Source organism: Dermatophagoides pteronyssinus, unplaced genomic scaffold (genome assembly GCF_027571235.1).
Source record: "Dermatophagoides pteronyssinus isolate colony J.1.1.1.1 unplaced genomic scaffold, Derpt_VIB-CSIC_2022.12 sq0007, whole genome shotgun sequence".
In the NCBI taxonomy this organism is placed as follows: Eukaryota; Metazoa; Arthropoda; class Arachnida; order Sarcoptiformes; family Pyroglyphidae; genus Dermatophagoides; species Dermatophagoides pteronyssinus.
In genome coordinates this window covers 344,368-361,628 of record NW_027461531.1, presented here as the reverse complement: position 1 = coordinate 361,628, position 17,261 = coordinate 344,368, and the positions used below count along the sequence as shown (strand labels likewise).

Below are 17,261 nucleotides of genomic sequence, written 5' to 3'. Positions count from 1 at the left end.
TAGTTTCAAATATTCGTACGATATGAAATAATGGAATGATGGATGAATTATGATAAACTTGTTTTGCTAGTGATCACCTCATTACTAACAATTTTGCCTGATAGCTTGATAATATGATCATAGACTGAAACAAACATACACTGCCACTAACGAAGGTTATAGCATGATATTGGAACGTGAACAGCAATTTTTTAACTTTCGATTGGAAAATATTGATAAATGCAGTACATTCAGTCTATTAACTCTATATATAAACTATAATTCTTGAAAAACCCTCTTAATCATTTCTTAACATTGTACTTTGAAAATATTTTTGCAAAAAATTTTACAAAATGTCTGGAGAATTAGGTGAGTTTTATCTATGAATAATTAATTAATTAATTTCTCATCATCTTTGTTCAGCTGTATTGAGCGTATCGAACAAAACTGGTCTGATCGATTTCGCTAAAAAACTTCATCAAGCTGGATTAAAATTAGTGGCCAGTGGCGGCACAGCGAAAGCGATTCGTGATGCCAATATGGCCGTGACTGATGTATCGGCTATTACTGGTGCACCAGAAATGCTTGGCGGTCGTGTGAAAACATTGCATCCGGCTATTCACGGTGGAATTTTGGCACGAAAAATTGCATCGGACATGCAAGATATGAAAAAACAAAACTATCAATATATAAGTGTTGTTGTATGTAACTTGTATCCATTTGTTCAAACTATTAGCCAGCAAGGAGTATCAGTAGAAGATGCTGTCGAACAAATCGATATTGGTGGTGTAACATTACTTCGAGCTGCAGCCAAAAATTTTGCCCGCGTTGCTATTGTATGCGATCCAGCTGATTATCAAATTGTTGGCGATGAACTGATATCAAACGGTTCGATTTCTGAAGAAACACGAAAAAGATTGGCTGTGAAGGCTTTCAATCATACGGCCGAATATGATGAGGCTATTTCGAATTATTTCCGTAAACAATTCAGCAATGGTATCTCACAGCTGAATCTTCGTTATGGTATGAACCCACATCAAAAACCAGCACAGATTTACACGACCAGTGACCGGTTGCCAGTCACTGTTTTAAATGGAGCACCAGGTTTTATCAACCTTTGCGATGCTTTTAATGCCTACCAATTGGTTCGAGAATTATATCGAGCATTGAATATGCCAGCAGCTGCATCCTTTAAGCACGTTAGTCCTGCAGGAGCTGCCGTAGCCGTTCCTTTGAGCCCTGAACATCTTAAAGTATGCATGGTCGACGATATGGCTGCTGATTTGACGCCGATAGCCACCGCTTATGCTCGGGCCCGTGGTGCTGATCGAATGTCATCATTTGGTGATTTTGCTGCTTTATCACACAAATGCGATGTAGCTACGGCACGAATAATCTCAAGAGAAGTGTCTGATGGTATCGTCGCACCAGATTATGATGAACAAGCATTCGAAATTCTAAAGAAAAAGAAAAATGGTAATTATTGTATTCTAAAAATGGATCCCAATTATGAACCGAATCCGATCGAAACGAGAACCTTGTTCGGCATTCATATGGAACAAAAACGAAACGATGCAGTCATTGATGAAAATATGTTCAGTAATGACAAAATTATTGTTAAATCGGGAGAGGTAAGAAAAACGTTTTCATTTGAATAATTCAGAATGTTTATTCCAATGTTCTACTATGTAGATGACTAAAGAAGCAATGCGTGACCTTATCGTTGCTACGATTGCTGTTAAATACACTCAATCTAACTCCGTCTGTTATGCTCGTGATGGTCAAGTTATTGGTATTGGAGCCGGTCAACAATCACGAATTCATTGTACACGATTAGCAGGAGATAAAGCTGAAAATTGGTGGCTCCGACAACATCCAAAAATCATGAGTGCTCAATTCAAAAAGTCGGTAAAACGAGCCGAAATTTCCAATCTTATTGATGCCTATGTACTTGGTGTTGTTGGTACCGAAATGGATCAACAAACATTCAACAATGCATTCGAAAATCCACCATCATTATTGACTGAGGCTGAACGCAAAGAATGGATTGGCAAAATGAATAACGTAGCCATAAGTTCAGATGCTTTCTTCCCTTTCCGTGACAATATTGATCGTGCTCATCAATCCGGTGTCAAATATATAGCCAGTCCGGGTGGCTCAGTTGGAGATCAGTCTGTAATAGAAGCTTGTAAAGAACATAATCTGACATTGATACACACTAACACTCGACTATTTCATCATTAATTTTTTTAATTAGAAAAAATTATAAAGAATAAAATATATAATAAAAAAAAACAAAATTATTATCACGAGGAACAGGAAACTCGAAGAGTACACATTGAGGATGTAGGACGTTCAGTATAATCATCAAAATCTGGATTTTCATCAAATGGTTTTTCCAATGCATGAAGTAGCCGTCTAGCTTCGTCAAAGTTTTCTTGTTCAGCTTTTTCGATGGCTTTTTGAGCTAAATGATTGCGCAAAACGTATCGAGGATTCACAGAATTCATTAAAGCTCTACGTTCATTATCATACTTGATTAGATCATCTTTGTCAGAAAATTCTTTTGTTTCGAATTCAATTCGTTTGATATAGGCAGAAATCCATTCATTCCAATTTTTACGACATTGTTCTAAATATTCGTGTTCATCTATTTCCTAATTTTAGAAAAATTAAATTAAATTAATCGATTGTAGCAGATAATCATTAAAAATACGAATTACATTCAAATGTTTGTAGCGTTCAAGTTTTTGTAGCATTGATATGACATTTTCATTATCAGAGTGATTCTGAAAATTTTGAAGCAAAATTACATTCATATAAACCATAGGAGAATGAAGAAATCTTTTATAGAATGTTTTGGCTTCTTCAAAACTACTTGTTTGTTCCATTAATTTGTTTTGCAATTGTTCCATACTATTTTCATGCCCATCCAATCCAGGAATGATTAAAATATTTAAATTTCGAAAACAATTGGTGTAATCGCCACCAACAAGATCAAGTGTTTCTAGATATTTTTCAATAAGTTTTTTATCACTTAAAATTTCTTCGTCATTCAAATTTTCGGTAATTTTTTTGAACAGACCCAACTTTTTCCTCATTAAATCAATATATTCATTTGAAAAAGTTTTGTAATAAGAATCTTTTACGATTGTTTTCAACTCAGCGAAAGGGACTAGTGAGTCTAAAACTTCGGCAAATTTCAATAGATTCCATAAACAAATTTCTGGTTGTTTTTTAAAACTATAACGTCCATCAGGATCAGAAGTGTTTGATATATGATCAGGATCGAATCGATCTAGAAAGCCGAATGGACCATAATCGATTGTCAAGCCTAAAATGCTCATGTTATCCGTGTTAAGAACACCATGTACAAATCCAAATGCTTGCCAACGGGCAACAAGTTTAGCAGTTCGCTTAACAACATCACAAAAGAAACTTTTATATTTTTCTACAGGTGATTCACTCGAGCTGAATATATTAGGAAAATAAGATTTGATTGTGAAATCGATCATCGTCTGCAATAATTCACGATTTCCGACACTAGGTCCACAACAACCTGAAGATGGATCTAGTTTGCGAAAAATCTCAAAAGATCCAAACCTTAAAAATGCTGGAGCGATTCTCGAAATCACAGCACAAGGTTCCAACTTTTGATGACCATCATAGAATTGATCACGTACAATTTTTGTATCTGATACTATGCAAGTAGCAGCTCTTGTGGTAGGAATTCCAAGATTATGCATGGCTTCACTACATAAAAATTCACGTAAACTTGATCGTAAAACTTTTCGACCATCAGCATCACGTGAAAACGGAGTTGGTCCAGCACCTTTCAATTGTAATTCCCATCGTTCTTGACGAGAATTGATAACTTCGCCCAAGTAAATTGCTGCACCATCACCAAGTTGTCCAGCGAACACACCAAATTGATGACCACAATAGCAATGTGCTGCTGGTTGAGAACCAGGAATCAGTGTATTTCCGGCAAAACAATTAATAAAATAATCATCGTCATCTATCGAATCGGAATTCAAATCTAACAAACGAAGAGCATCTGATGAATAGCAAACCAATCGAGGATTATCTAAAGGAGTAGGGTTGACTAATGAATAACAAGCATTTTTCACAGTTCGAACATAATTCTCTTCAACATGATCGATGGGCAAACATTTCAATGTTTGATTGTCGAAAATCAAATCATTCAAAGATTTTTTTGCTATTGAAAACATTGTTTGTCGTGTATTATTGATAATGATTAAAGATTGCCATAGTTTGAAACGAGACAACATATTTTGTTCCACAATTAAAAAATTTTAATAGGCCATTATAAGAATTGACAATTGTTAAGCACCCTCATTTCCTCGTTTAATATACTATCTTTTTATGATAAATATATGATATACTATAGTTTACAATTCTTAAAATACGTAAAAAGTATGAAAATATGATCAATATGATTTTAGTGTTTATTTGTGGTGATAGGGTAAAAATTTCTTTTCAAAAACGACGTACAATTTATTTGTGTTGAAATTGAATACCTTTGTTTGACTGTTGTTGTGTGTGCAATGATCTCGAGTGTATTGCGGTGTGCGCGTCTTTGCGTTTTATATGCTGTGTATGTTTGTATTTGTATGATTTGTGTTCTGTCTTCAATGTATCGCATAATGTTTTTGTGATTGCTTTTTTTTGATTATCTGATTGAGAAATATTCCTATCAAAAACAACAACAACGACAAGAGAGATGAGAATTCGAAAAAAACGATATAAACAATTTGACCCAGCATCATTACCGACCAACTAGATTTGTTCAATTTTGTCAGTCATCTTATCCTGGAAATTATTCATTCTCATCTTTCCCCTTCCCACACTTGTAGATTTAGAAAAGAATTATTGCTTGACACTATCAATCATCATCATCACCAACATTAATAGCAACATCAAATTTCAGGATGCCTTCAGCTTATGGCCATACGAACGGACATCATCTGGTCAATACGAATTCAATGGCAGCAGCTTTGACAAACGGACAAACACCTTCTTCAGCGATCACTGCATCATCAACTTCGTCACCACATCGTGTCGGAACGATAAATGCTGGTAGCCATGGTGGTCATCCATCAAATCAATCACAAACACATGGCCAAGCTCAGGCACCACAAACTAATGAAGAAGTTGGTATCCGAGAAGTTTGGGCACATAATCTTGAGGAAGAATTTATTCGAATTCGTAAGATTGTACAGCATTATCCTTTCGTTGCGATGGACACAGAATTTCCAGGAGTTGTGGCCAAACCGATCGGTCAATTTACATCAAATTCTGAATACATGTATCAAATTATGCGTTCAAATATCACATTGTTAAAGATTATACAAATTGGTTTGACTTTCATGAACGCTGAAGGCAAAAAACCTGATGGTTTTTGCACATGGCAGTTTAATTTTCGTTTCAATCTGAACGATGATATGTATGCCCATGAATCGATAGAATTGCTCACCAATTCAGGTATACAATTCAACAAACATGATCAAGACGGTATCGACCCAACCGAATTTGCCGTATTGTTAATTGGTTCTGGTGTGGTTTTGTCGGATCAAATTTCTTGGCTATCGTTCCATTCAGGCTATGATTTTGGTTATTTGCTCAAGATGTTGACCGATCAACAGTTGCCCAAAAAAGAAACAGAATTTTTTGAATTATTGAAAATTTACTTTCCACGAATTTACGATCTAAAATATTTGATGAAAAGCACCAAAGATTTGAAAGGTGGCTTGCAAGAGGTTAGTATGGTGCTTTTTATTGGTTTCTATTTATTTTGAACTAAGTTTTTTTTAAAAAAACTAGGTTGCCGAAGCATTAACTTTGGTTCGTAAAGGTCCTCAACATCAAGCCGGTAGTGATAGTCTATTAACGGGTGAAACATTTTTCAAATTGAAAGAAATGTATTTCGAAAATGATATCGAAGAAAAAAGATATTCAGGTTTTCTTTATGGTCTGGAAACAGCTGAAACCGGCAAAAATGAAACTGATGATGATTTAGCCGCTAGCGGAGTTGGTACGAATTCAACTACTGGCAATCGCAATACGCCCACTACTACTAATACATCATTATCTGTAACAAATACAACAACGAATGGTGCTGCAACTGTAACAGCAAGCGGCAACACATCAAATGGTAGCAATAATAATAATAATAATGGAACAAATGATTCAAGTGGAAATAAAACCGATGATGGTAATGCCTCATCCGATGTTAATAATTCAGAACAATCAGTCAACAGAGATTCGTCAACGGCTATAAACCAGCAAACGCCCACAAGTGTTTCTAGCTGAATTATTTTTTTCTTGTCTCGTATTTTCCTCCTGCCTGCTATTAATTATCGTCAATCATTATTAATTTTCATTAGCCAACCATCATCGTTACCAAAAATAAACAACAATACGAACCTACTGTTTTTGGTTGAAAATAATAAAGCAACAACAAAAAAAATAACTATTTTGAAGTAAAAAAAAATTATTAAAATTTCTTCTTTGTCTACCCCGGTAGAATTTCCCAAACTTCAATTTTTTCTCTTTAGTTTTCGTTTTCACAATTTAATGTTTTTCAATGTAGATTACACAAAATTTTCCAAAATCTTTTCTTAACATCCAAACAACCAAAATCAGAGAGAATTTTTTTCATTTGTAAACTGTTCTCACCATCAACTGCTTAAATCCTCAATTCTGAGGAAAATTTTTGTTTATTTTCATTGTTTTTATATTACAAGAAAAAAAATGTGAGAAAAATTCAATTCACAATTTTCAATCAAAGAATGGCTTTCTAATTGATTAAAAGAAAAAAAAAGCTTATTAATATCAAATCAATGACCAATTGTTTTATTTTTTTTCCTCTGCTTAATTTATATAAATATCAGGACTCAAAAAAAATTTCTTTTCGAATGAATTAATTTCCGATATGTCTAGGCGTCGAAATCGGAAAGACAAAAAGCAACAACGAAAAACAACGAAAAAAAGTCGATATACAAAAAAACGCCAATATGACAGGAAAAAGGATTATGATCAATATGAGTACGATGATACGGATGGTGACTATGATACGGATGAAACAAGCAATTATTATTATGATTATGATTATGATGAAAATTATGATGATCTATTATTGCCTACAATAAAAATTGCACCCGAAGATTATGAACATATATTTTCACGAAAAAGAAATCAACCATCAATGCCACCAATCGATTCCTCAATGCCGACAGTGTTGATTGCACCGTCTGATTATGATCATATTTATAGTCGAGGTCAAAAAGTTAAGACCTATTATCAATCCAAACAGGACGAAGATTTAGGTATGGATTTACCATCGGATGCACCGACTATTTTAATTGCACCGTCCGATTATGAGCATATATTCAATGCAGCCAAAGATAACTCCGATTCATATAAACAACTGTACAGACAAACGAAACTAAACGGCAAGGCGGCCAGAATGTATAAATCCTCACCACCTTTTAAAATTAAGTCGGTCAAAAAATGGCCTAAAAAAATTCCCAAGAAAAAACTTGCTAAACGTAGTAAAAAAATCATAATGAAACGAATGCCACAACGAAGAAAACCACCAGCCCCATTAGAATCCGAATCATCGGACGATGATGACGACGAAGATGATGATGACGAAGAAGATGATGACGACGAAGAAGATGACAGAAACAAAAAAGGATCAAACAAAAATAAGTATTCAAGAAGGTATCGTAAATCATAAAACCTAGACGGATTATCATAAAAACGTTTGAAAGTAAAAAATTTATAATTTATATTTGTTTTATAATCATATCAAGGGTCAAATGAAAAAGAATAGAATAAATAAAATCTTGAAAGAAAAAAATCATCCTTAATTTACAATTCTAACAATAAATTCGAACAAATTTTAATAAAGCAGCAGAAAATATTTCAGTCAAAAATTTTAGGAAGATTCATTTGAATGTAATGGTGATTGATGACCGATGCCTTGGTTTTCAAAAATTTGAACAGCGATATTCCTTATCAATTCATCGTTTTTCAATATGGCTGGTGATCGTAATGCAGAAAGATTTTGATTCACACGCATATTAGCCTGTATTCAATAAAAAATATATAATTAGATCAATAATGAAAAATAATGAAAAATACATACCTCCGAAACAAATAATTTGCATAGCTGTGATTCATATTCAGCAGAAGGAATATTTTTGTTCAACGATAATGTTACTCGTGAAAGCAAAACTAACATTGTATAGATATCGATGACAGAATTAGCCAATCTCAACAATAACATCTGTTCCATGACAATTTGCTTGTTGTATTTGATAAGTAAATGTTCAACTGCCGAACTGAATAGAATAATATTTTTCGATAAAATTTGTGCTTCCGGATGTAACGATGGATGAATTTTTTCCGTCATATCTGGAGCATCAAAACCTGCAGTTCGTTTTAATCGTTTCGAAGCTTCCATAAAAATTAAACCCAAGTTAGCTGTTGGATTTTTCATTGCTTTTTGAATTTCACGTAAATGGCCGCCTGCATATTGTAGACCAGTTAATGCAATAAATAATCGAAGAATTTCGTTGGCACCTTCAAATATTCTAAATATACGTGTATCACGAAGCATCTTCTCGATTCCGGTTTCTTTTATGTATCCCATACCACCGAAAATTTGTAATGCTTCATCACAGACATGCCAGGCAGAATCAGATGCTACAATTTTGCCAACGGCAGCTTCTAATTGAAAATCGGCCATTCCTTTGTCAATGACGCCACTAGAAACACAATTAATTGCGATAAATTAATAAATCAATAAAGAAAGAGGAAAAAATACCTGATCATGTAAGCGTGCGATTGTGTTACGAAATGAGCCAAAGTCATTCGACCGATTTTCTCCTGGATGGCCGTAAAGCTTGATAGTTTGTTACCGAATTGTGTTCGGGTATTGGCATACGTGCTTGCCATTTCGATTGCTTTTTGCATCGTTCCAGATAATGCACAGATCATACCATAACGACCATTGTTCAAAATTTTCATAGCAACTTTGAATCCTTCTCCAACTTCACCAATAATATTTTCGACTGGAATTTTGACATTATCAAACCAAATTTCAGTCGTATTCGAAAATTTGATACCCATTTTTTTCATATTAGGACCATTAGTTAGGCCAGGACCTCTAGGTACCCAAAAAGCGGTTACTTTATCTTTGATTTCACCTTTTTCATTTTTGATTTCAGTCTTGGCAAATACGGTGAAAAAATCGGCAAATCCACCATTACTGATGTAGAGTTTTGAACCATTTAAGATATAATGTTTACCATCTTCACTTAAAACAGCTCGAGTTTTGATTGAACTAGCATCCGAACCGGCAGAAGGTTCAGTCAAGGCAAATGCAGCCATTTTGGTGCCCGTGGCCAAATCAGGAAGATATTTTGCTTTTTGTTCGGGTGTTCCAAACAATACAAGACCTTTATAACCAATACTTTGATGAGCACCTTGTACAATACCGATACCTAAATCATAACGGCCAGCAACTTCGGCAAGGCGAGCATATTGTGTGTTATTACATCCCATACCACCGTATTCAACAGGAACTTGTATGCCAAATGAACCCATATCTCTCATCATTTGCATTACTTCTTCAGGTACTGTTTCAGTATCTTCTAGTTTGACCAGCTCATCCCATTTATCTTCCCACATTTTTGATACAGGATCGACTATCATATCGAGAAAACTGATTTCTTCATTATTTAATACTTGTGGATAAGGAAGAAAAAATTCTGTATTGGCACGACCGGCGAATAAATTCTGTACAAATGAATGTGATTCTGGAATTTTAATTTTATCTAATCTGTCCAGATCAACTTTTGCTTCCATTTTTTTATTGTCGGTTTTTGGCTGAGCATTTGATGATGATGATGTTCGGATGACCATATTTTTGATCAAATGAATATTATCCGAACGTGGTGAATATAATTTTGTTGCAATGGATCGAAACATTTTCGGTTAGGTTTGAACAAAACAAAACAGAAAAATTCTGAAATAACTTGAAAAAAATAGTTGGCAATTGATTTAAATTTGAAACAAAAAAAAATATTAAGATTCGATTTTTTTTTCTTGATCGGAAAACACTTAGATTCTAATCCAAAATACACTTGAAAATTAATTAAACTTTAACGCGTATGAAAGGTCTTTAAACGGGTACACATATAACAATATCATTTTGATTCAATAAACGAAACAAGATCATAGATTGGATAGCATTATTGTTCATTATACCACTACCAATTTTTATTAATATCGTATTTACACGGTTCAACAGAAATTTCGTTCAATGTTTCAAACTCAATATTTATTTAGTATATGTGAATGGTAGACATCAAGCTCGAGTACAAAATGAATATAGCAGTTGCAAATCGTGTATCCAGGATAAGGATCATCCATTAAATCTGTTGAAATATCTACATCAGTCAAAAAACAATGAAATTGTCTGTTTTTTTATCATTCAAATCACATGGTTAAATAAATTCGTGGATTTTTTTTTGTTGTTGATTAAATTTATCATCAATCTTGTTAATCAATCATACAATTTGTAAATTTCATAATCATGACTGATCGTTACAATATTCATTCACAATTAGAACATTTACAATCCAAATATATTGGAACTGGACATGCTGATACGACCAAATTCGAATGGATGGTCAATCAACATCGTGATACTTATGCATCATATTTAGGTCGTCCGGATATGTTGACATTTTTTGCTATCGCTGAAAATGAATCAATTGGTCGTGTTAAATTCAATATGATGGAAAAAATGTTACAACCTTGTGGTATTAATCCGGAAAAGCCTGATGATTGACGTAATGATTCACTGTTTTTTTCAATCAATAATTCAAAAATCTTTCATTATTTTTCTCACCATCATCATCATCATTTCACAGTTTTACTGATTGATAAATTGATTACCCATTAATAAAATTTGTATTTTCTCTTTCCATTATTTTTTTTATTGTTTTTAGAATTGATTAACCAAATGAAAAAAAACTTTGACGTATTTCTTGTGTGTGTGTGAAGAGAAGAAAAAATATAAAACAAAAGTAAGATTTTTATCTTATTTATTTTTTCAATGACATTTCTCCGGAATACTATAATTTGGTTGCATTGCACATTCACAAATGAATGAATAGTTGTTTATCGATGTTGAGGTAGTTCTTTTGTAGTTTTAGTTACTTTTATCGATCAATAAAATTGTCATCACAATGATGAATAAATGAATAAAGATGATCAAGGTTTCGTATATGAAATCGACCGCGAAGAAAAATCTTTTTTTCACTGGCTTGAAATATCCATGCTAAAAGATTAATGAATAGTATTTTCATTTTTGGTGTGACATTGATAGGATAGAAAGGAATCATCATGTTTGTCAATAAAAAAATCAATTTCATTACCCTGTTATTGGTCATGGTACTATGGCCGATATCATTGTTCGAGGCTGCACGTAAGGTTCAACAATCAAATACGCCAATTTCGCAAATCCGTATGAACACTACCGATTCGGATTATGATTTCACTGGTAAAGTTGTTCTTATAACTGGTTCATCTGGTGGTCTTGGTGCTCATTTGGCACAAGAATTCTGTAAACGTGGTGCCAATGTTGTCATCAATGGACGTCGACAATCGAGTGTTCAATCAATGTTACAACAATGTCAAATGTTATCACCAAATCAAGCTGAAATGTTGGCCTATGTAGCCGATGTTACTGTCAAACAACAACTTAAAGCAATGGTGGATGCAACGATTGAAAAATTTGGCAAAATTGATGTTTTAGTTAACAATGCTGGTGGTGGAACTTTTGGTTCTATTTTCGATGAAGATTTAGATGACAAAATGCATCGAATGATGGATTTAAATCTACATCAAGCAGTTATGTTGACACATTATGCTGCACCTCATCTAGAAAAGAACAAAGGTAACATCGTTACTATATCGTCTATTCTAGGACAACAACCGGTAATTGATTATAACAAATCTGCAATGAATTTGGATTAAGTTTGTAATATTTCTCTGTTATCATAGAATCAATATTTCATGCCATATTGTGTGGCTAAAGCAGCAATCGATATGTTTTGTAAATCGATTGCCATCGAATTAGGACCTAAAGGTGTACGTGTGAATTATGTCAGGTAAATATTATTATGAAATGTTTCAAGCACACTGAGCTGATAGTTGATTATGATTAACTTTTCTACATAGCCCGACAGCAATGCGAACAAATTTCCAACAAGCTAGTGGTGCTGGTGAAACTCTTAAAGGTGTATTATCACATTTGGAGGAAACGATTCCATTACGACGAATTGGTCGAATCGAAGATGTTGGTAATGTTGTACTATTCTTAGCTTCGGATAAAAGTTCATTCATTACTGGTGCAAACATTGTTGTCGATGGTGGAAATAGCTTAATCTAAGCTGAATAAAAATATAATCTTATTAAATTTGTATTTCTAAATGAATTTCGAAAAATAAAAATAAAAATTCTATTACAATTCTTAATTAAATTATTCAAATTAAAAAAAAAATTTAGACACGTCATATATGAAAACGAATCATATGTACCTCATCGGCCAAAATAAATTGTGATGATAATTGAGATGCCAAGTGCATTGGGTACAATTGTTCTGTTTTTTTAAGACTACTGTATAATATTGGTTTGATTTGATTTGGATTTTTATTATTTCATCTGGCTTTTTTTCTCCTAAACATCAACATTCACTGAATATAACAACAAATAAACGGAAAAATGTTTTCCTTAATTCGAATCAACAAATCAATAACCTGGCAATTGTCTCAACAATTATTGACTCGAACGGCAACTACGGCTGCAGCTGCACCTGCCGTTAAAACTGGATCATATAAATTTGATAATTCAAAATATGGTAAAGATATTGTCCTTATTGAAGGTGTACGTACACCGTTCACACAAAGTCAAACTGATTACGATAATTTGCTGGCATTTGAACTTCAACGATATGCTCTTGCGTAAGCCTTTTTATAACTTTTAATTGCCGTAAAAATTTCATCTGATTTTTGTTTCAATTTAACAAACAAACAAAAAAAGATCGTTATTGAAGCGAGTCGACATCCCAAAAGACCAAATTGATTATGTTATTTGTGGTACGGTCATCCAGGAACCGAAAACACCGAACGTTGCCCGTGAAGCACTGTTAGCTTGTGGTCTACCCGAAAAAATTCCAGCAAATACTGTTTCACAAGCTTGTGTATCAGCAAATCAAGCAATCACCTCCGGTATTGGTTACATTAATTCCGGTACATATAATGTTGTCATTGCTGGTGGTGTTGAAACCATGTCCGACGTACCAATTCGTCATTCCCGTCCTATGCGTAAAATGTTATTAAACTTGAATAAAGCCAAGACTTTACAACAACGTTTGAAAATTATTTCAAGTTTAAAACTAAATTATTTTGCCCCTGAAGTAAGTTTTTTGTTCTGCTTCCGTATTAATTTAATTCTAATGATTTATTTGATCTTAGTTACCAGCTGTGGCCGAGTTTTTCTCTGGTGAAGTAATGGGTCATTCTAGTGATCGTTTGAGTGCTTCATTCCGGGTTTCACGACAAGAGCAGGATGAATACGCTTTTCGATCTCATTCATCGGCTGACAAAGCTTATAAAGATGGTCTCTTGATCGACATTGAACCAATAGTCGTCCCACAGAAAGGTTTGGTTCGAAAAGATAATGGCGTTCGTGTTACTTCGTTGGAAAAAATGGCTAAATTGAAACCGGCTTTCGTTAAACCACATGGAACGGTGACAGCTGCGAATTCCAGTTATCTTACCGATGGAGCAACCGCATGTTTATTGATGCCTGAAGCAAAAGCTAAAGAATTAGGATTAAAACCGAAAGCATATCTTCGCCAACATTTATACTGTTCAATCGATCCAAAAGATCAACTTCTTTTAGGGCCTGCCTATGTCATTACAAAATTATTGGATCGAGTTGGTTTATCGACAAAAGATATTGATGTTTGGGAATTGCACGAAGCTTTTGCCGGACAAGTATTGGCCAATATGAAAGCATTGGATTCAGAATTTTTTGCCAAAAATTATATTGGTCGTAGCACACCTATTGGAGCACCGGATATGAATAAGCTAAATAATTGGGGTGGTTCATTATCTATTGGTCATCCGTTTGGTGCAACCGGTGTTCGTTTAGTTACAACAGCTGCTAATCGATTACATAAAGAAAATGGCCGTTTGGCTTTTGTCGCTGCTTGTGCTGCTGGTGGTATTGTAAGTTTGTTTTATTTTGTTAAATTTCAATCATTTTTTACGTTATTGACGTCAACCGAAAATTTGAATGAACAAAATGCCGAATTTGTTTTTCATTTCGATGACGCCGAAATCAATTGATTTTCATTCGAATTCTTTTTGTTTTTGAAGAGATATAACAGGACAGACAATTTTCTTAGTTTCTTTTTATAAACTTGTTTCTGTAGTATGTATCTCTAACAAAAAATTTTTTTTTAAAATTTCTTTTTCACAGGGCCATGGTATGATTGTCGAACGATATCCGTGATTGTGATTCGAAAGGAAAAAAGACATTGTGAAGACGATGGCGCCACATATTGTTTATAAAAATGATTACAATTTTTACAGAAAAAATTTATTCAAACAAAAAAAATGAATGAATTAAAATTGAATATTTATGAAAATGTCAGAAAATTTATGCAATTTTTTTTAATAATAATAATAAAAAAATTTTCAAAATCAATTATAGTTTTCATTTTTAATTAATCAATATTTTTTCTTTCTTTGTTTTTTCACTTGAAAAAAAACAAGAATTTGCTTATGACACACACGACCAGCCAACATTGACAACCGATTGGAACAACAAAAAAAAATTAAAATTAATCATAACAGAAGAACAAAGATTACAATCGATATAAATCTGTTGTTGACATATTTATATGGACATAAAAATGTCCATATTGGCCAAAAAAAACAAAAAAATGAAATGAAATGTATTTATGCGGACTTTTCATGAGTTGTGGATCATCGATCGATGCATACACAATAAACATAGTGAAAATTATTATTCTCAATATTGGTTGGTTGGTCGGTTCGGTTACCATGGACAAATTTTTCTTTATTCCATTGATTTTGAATGAATGTTTTTTTTTGTTATTCTTCACAATTTTATTGATGTTGAAAAAATCAATGTTTCAATGATGTGTCTCATTTATCATTTCATTTTCAAAAAAAAATATATTTATTTTTCCCGATTTAGATTTTTTTTTGTTTCTATTTCCGACGATGAAACAATTGAAAATTACCCTTAAGGGTAGAGAATATTCAACACATTTAAGATTTTTTTTTTGGAATTCTTTCACTCAAACAAACAAAACAAACCCTGAAACAGAAGATTTTACATTATCATCACCATTTTTGTTTGTTTTGAAAATAATTGTCAATGTATGACATACAAATCAACGACATACCAAACAGCATGATGTATTCATTTTGTTGTTGTTCAATAATTCCACAATTTCTTGGAACATCGTTCATTCAAAAACGATTCATTTATTTTATTTCATTTTATTTCTTTACTTCAAAACATTATGACATTCCTTTTCATTTAACCGTTGAACGAGATGAATAGCTCGTTTGCAAAATTTTTTTCATTTTCTTTCCAAAAATTTTCATTTTTCTTCCTTCCTTTTTTCCTATAGCAAACAAACAACCGATGTTTGAAATGTTTGGCGAATCAAAACAACCGACAGAGAGAGAGAAAAAAATTTGTCAAATATAAATCATTCATTCATCATCATATTTATTTGTGAAAAACAAAAATCAAAAATCAAAAACTCAATATTGTATTCAACAGAAAAAAAATATTGTTCAACTGTGTTTGTTATTCGAATGTCAAATCTATAGAAAAAGAAAAAATGAAAATAAAACAGAATACAACAGTTATGTAATTCTTGTTTTTTTTTTTTTTTTTGATTTGCAAATTGCAATTCTTGAAGAAAATGAAAAATTTTCCAAATTCCATACAAAAAAAAAATATTCTTTCGAAAAAAATTTGAATCTCTCTCTTGTGCATACAAGTAGGGAAAAATATGTTGATGATGCTAATGGTAGGCGGTCTCTCTCTAGTTTGTAGTTTTTGAAATAGTTTATTGAAAATTTCCCAATTACACAGAATTTCATTGAATTGATTGGATTTTTGTTGTTGTTTTTTTTTACTTTAACAATTATAAGTTTTCTTAAGTAAGTGTATCCATTCAATAACAACAACAACAATTTTCCAAAGATTATTATTATTTTTCGTCTAGATAGAATATAAATGTCTCTCAAAGGACTAAACTAAACTTTAACAGAATACTATTCTATTTCTATTTTGTTTCCTGTTGTTTTACATTCTCTTTTATTTATTTTTTTTTTGAAATTCAATTCGATAAAAGAGAAACAAATATTTTGTCTCAACAACGAATAATTTATACGAAAAAAAATGTAATAATTCATATGAAAAAAAGAAAAGAAATTTCATCAGTTTCATTAATAAAAATGAAAATGAAAATTATTTTTGTTTCATTTTCATACAATGATCATTGAAACCAAAAATGAGAATAAATTATCAATGTTCGTAGACGAAAAAAATTTGACCATGTTTTGAAAGAATTTTTTTCGTGGAAAAGAATGTTTCAATGAATATTGTTTTTTTCTTCTTAAAATATTCAACATTTCAATTTTCATGCAGTAAAATTCATATAGTTGAAGTTAATTTTTGAAAAATCTTAATTAAACAACGTTTTTTTTTTTGTTGGTTGGGTTGTCATTCTTGTCATCTTGATGTTTCTTGTTCGAGTTGGAAACAAAAAGTTGAAAATCTTATTATTAGCCATTTGCATGATGTTGTTCGACATCAAACAAATGTGAGAAAAAAAAATTCTAATAAAATAAATTTATAAAAATCAACCGAGAATGAATTCAAATTAAGAAGAAGAAGAACATTCCGATAACTAGACAGTTCGATTTCAATACAACTCTTGTCTCATTTGGGACAAAGAACTAGAAAAACACAAAACTGAGTGATAGGAAAATGAAAAAGAAAACATGGTTAATTTACAAATATTTGTAAGAACAAGGAAACAAATTACCGTTAATAAGAAAATGTTGAAACATGTGAAAATGTTCTTTTCTGGATATATTTTTATATAACAGGAAAATTTATCACCA

At 32.5% G+C, this 17,261-nt stretch overlaps 8 protein-coding genes across 9 annotated transcripts; 6 read left to right on the top strand and 2 right to left on the bottom strand.

The window, feature by feature from the left end:
• Positions 1–188: 188 nt before the first annotated feature.
• On the top strand, positions 189–2,295 carry LOC113799496 (bifunctional purine biosynthesis protein ATIC). The gene is made up of 3 exons (XM_027350131.2): positions 189–348; positions 403–1,610; positions 1,672–2,295. Exons 1-3 carry the CDS (start codon positions 333–335, stop codon positions 2,221–2,223), a joined length of 1,776 nt encoding a protein of 591 aa, XP_027205932.1. The 5' UTR covers positions 189–332; the 3' UTR covers positions 2,224–2,295.
• LOC113799492 (protein adenylyltransferase SelO, mitochondrial-like) lies at positions 2,212–4,309 on the bottom strand. The gene is made up of 2 exons (XM_027350127.2): positions 2,703–4,309; positions 2,212–2,636 (listed from the first exon to the last, which is right to left on the bottom strand). Exons 1-2 carry the CDS (start codon positions 4,269–4,271, stop codon positions 2,286–2,288), a joined length of 1,920 nt encoding a protein of 639 aa, XP_027205928.2. The 5' UTR covers positions 4,272–4,309; the 3' UTR covers positions 2,212–2,285.
• A 250-nt stretch (positions 4,310–4,559) lies between these two features.
• On the top strand, positions 4,560–6,843 carry Pop2 (CCR4-NOT transcription complex subunit Pop2). 2 transcript variants are annotated; one of them, XM_027350144.2, is made up of 3 exons: positions 4,560–4,797; positions 4,857–5,759; positions 5,824–6,843. In XM_027350144.2, exons 2-3 carry the CDS (start codon positions 4,932–4,934, stop codon positions 6,310–6,312), a joined length of 1,317 nt encoding a protein of 438 aa, XP_027205945.2. In that variant the 5' UTR covers positions 4,560–4,797; positions 4,857–4,931; the 3' UTR covers positions 6,313–6,843. The 2 variants fall into 2 exon arrangements, with proteins under 2 accessions (XP_027205945.2, XP_027205944.2); XM_027350143.2 differs by having other exon boundaries at positions 4,560–5,759.
• On the top strand, positions 6,631–7,852 carry LOC113799387 (uncharacterized). Its single transcript, XM_027350006.2, has 2 exons — positions 6,631–6,755; positions 6,894–7,852. The coding sequence occupies exon 2, from the start codon at positions 6,935–6,937 to the stop codon at positions 7,739–7,741; it is 807 nt and encodes a 268-aa protein (XP_027205807.2). The 5' UTR covers positions 6,631–6,755; positions 6,894–6,934; the 3' UTR covers positions 7,742–7,852.
• A 22-nt stretch (positions 7,853–7,874) lies between these two features.
• Positions 7,875–10,209, bottom strand: Acadvl (Acyl-CoA dehydrogenase very long chain). The gene is made up of 3 exons (XM_027350125.2): positions 8,834–10,209; positions 8,153–8,774; positions 7,875–8,092 (listed from the first exon to the last, which is right to left on the bottom strand). The coding sequence occupies exons 1-3, from the start codon at positions 9,997–9,999 to the stop codon at positions 7,943–7,945; spliced, it is 1,938 nt and encodes a 645-aa protein (XP_027205926.2). The 5' UTR covers positions 10,000–10,209; the 3' UTR covers positions 7,875–7,942.
• A 266-nt stretch (positions 10,210–10,475) lies between these two features.
• On the top strand, positions 10,476–11,005 carry Sf3b5 (splicing factor 3b subunit 5). Its single transcript, XM_027350185.2, has one exon. The coding sequence runs from the start codon at positions 10,607–10,609 to the stop codon at positions 10,862–10,864; it is 258 nt and encodes an 85-aa protein (XP_027205986.1). The 5' UTR covers positions 10,476–10,606; the 3' UTR covers positions 10,865–11,005.
• Positions 11,006–11,334: 329 nt separating this feature from the next.
• LOC113799521 (uncharacterized) lies at positions 11,335–12,547 on the top strand. The gene is made up of 3 exons (XM_027350163.2): positions 11,335–12,015; positions 12,082–12,188; positions 12,259–12,547. Exons 1-3 carry the CDS (start codon positions 11,422–11,424, stop codon positions 12,467–12,469), a joined length of 912 nt encoding a protein of 303 aa, XP_027205964.2. The 5' UTR covers positions 11,335–11,421; the 3' UTR covers positions 12,470–12,547.
• A 113-nt stretch (positions 12,548–12,660) lies between these two features.
• Mtpbeta (mitochondrial trifunctional protein beta subunit) lies at positions 12,661–14,793 on the top strand. Its single transcript, XM_027350138.2, has 4 exons — positions 12,661–13,040; positions 13,120–13,495; positions 13,554–14,312; positions 14,566–14,793. Exons 1-4 carry the CDS (start codon positions 12,802–12,804, stop codon positions 14,596–14,598), a joined length of 1,407 nt encoding a protein of 468 aa, XP_027205939.2. The 5' UTR covers positions 12,661–12,801; the 3' UTR covers positions 14,599–14,793.
• Positions 14,794–17,261: the final 2,468 nt, after the last annotated feature.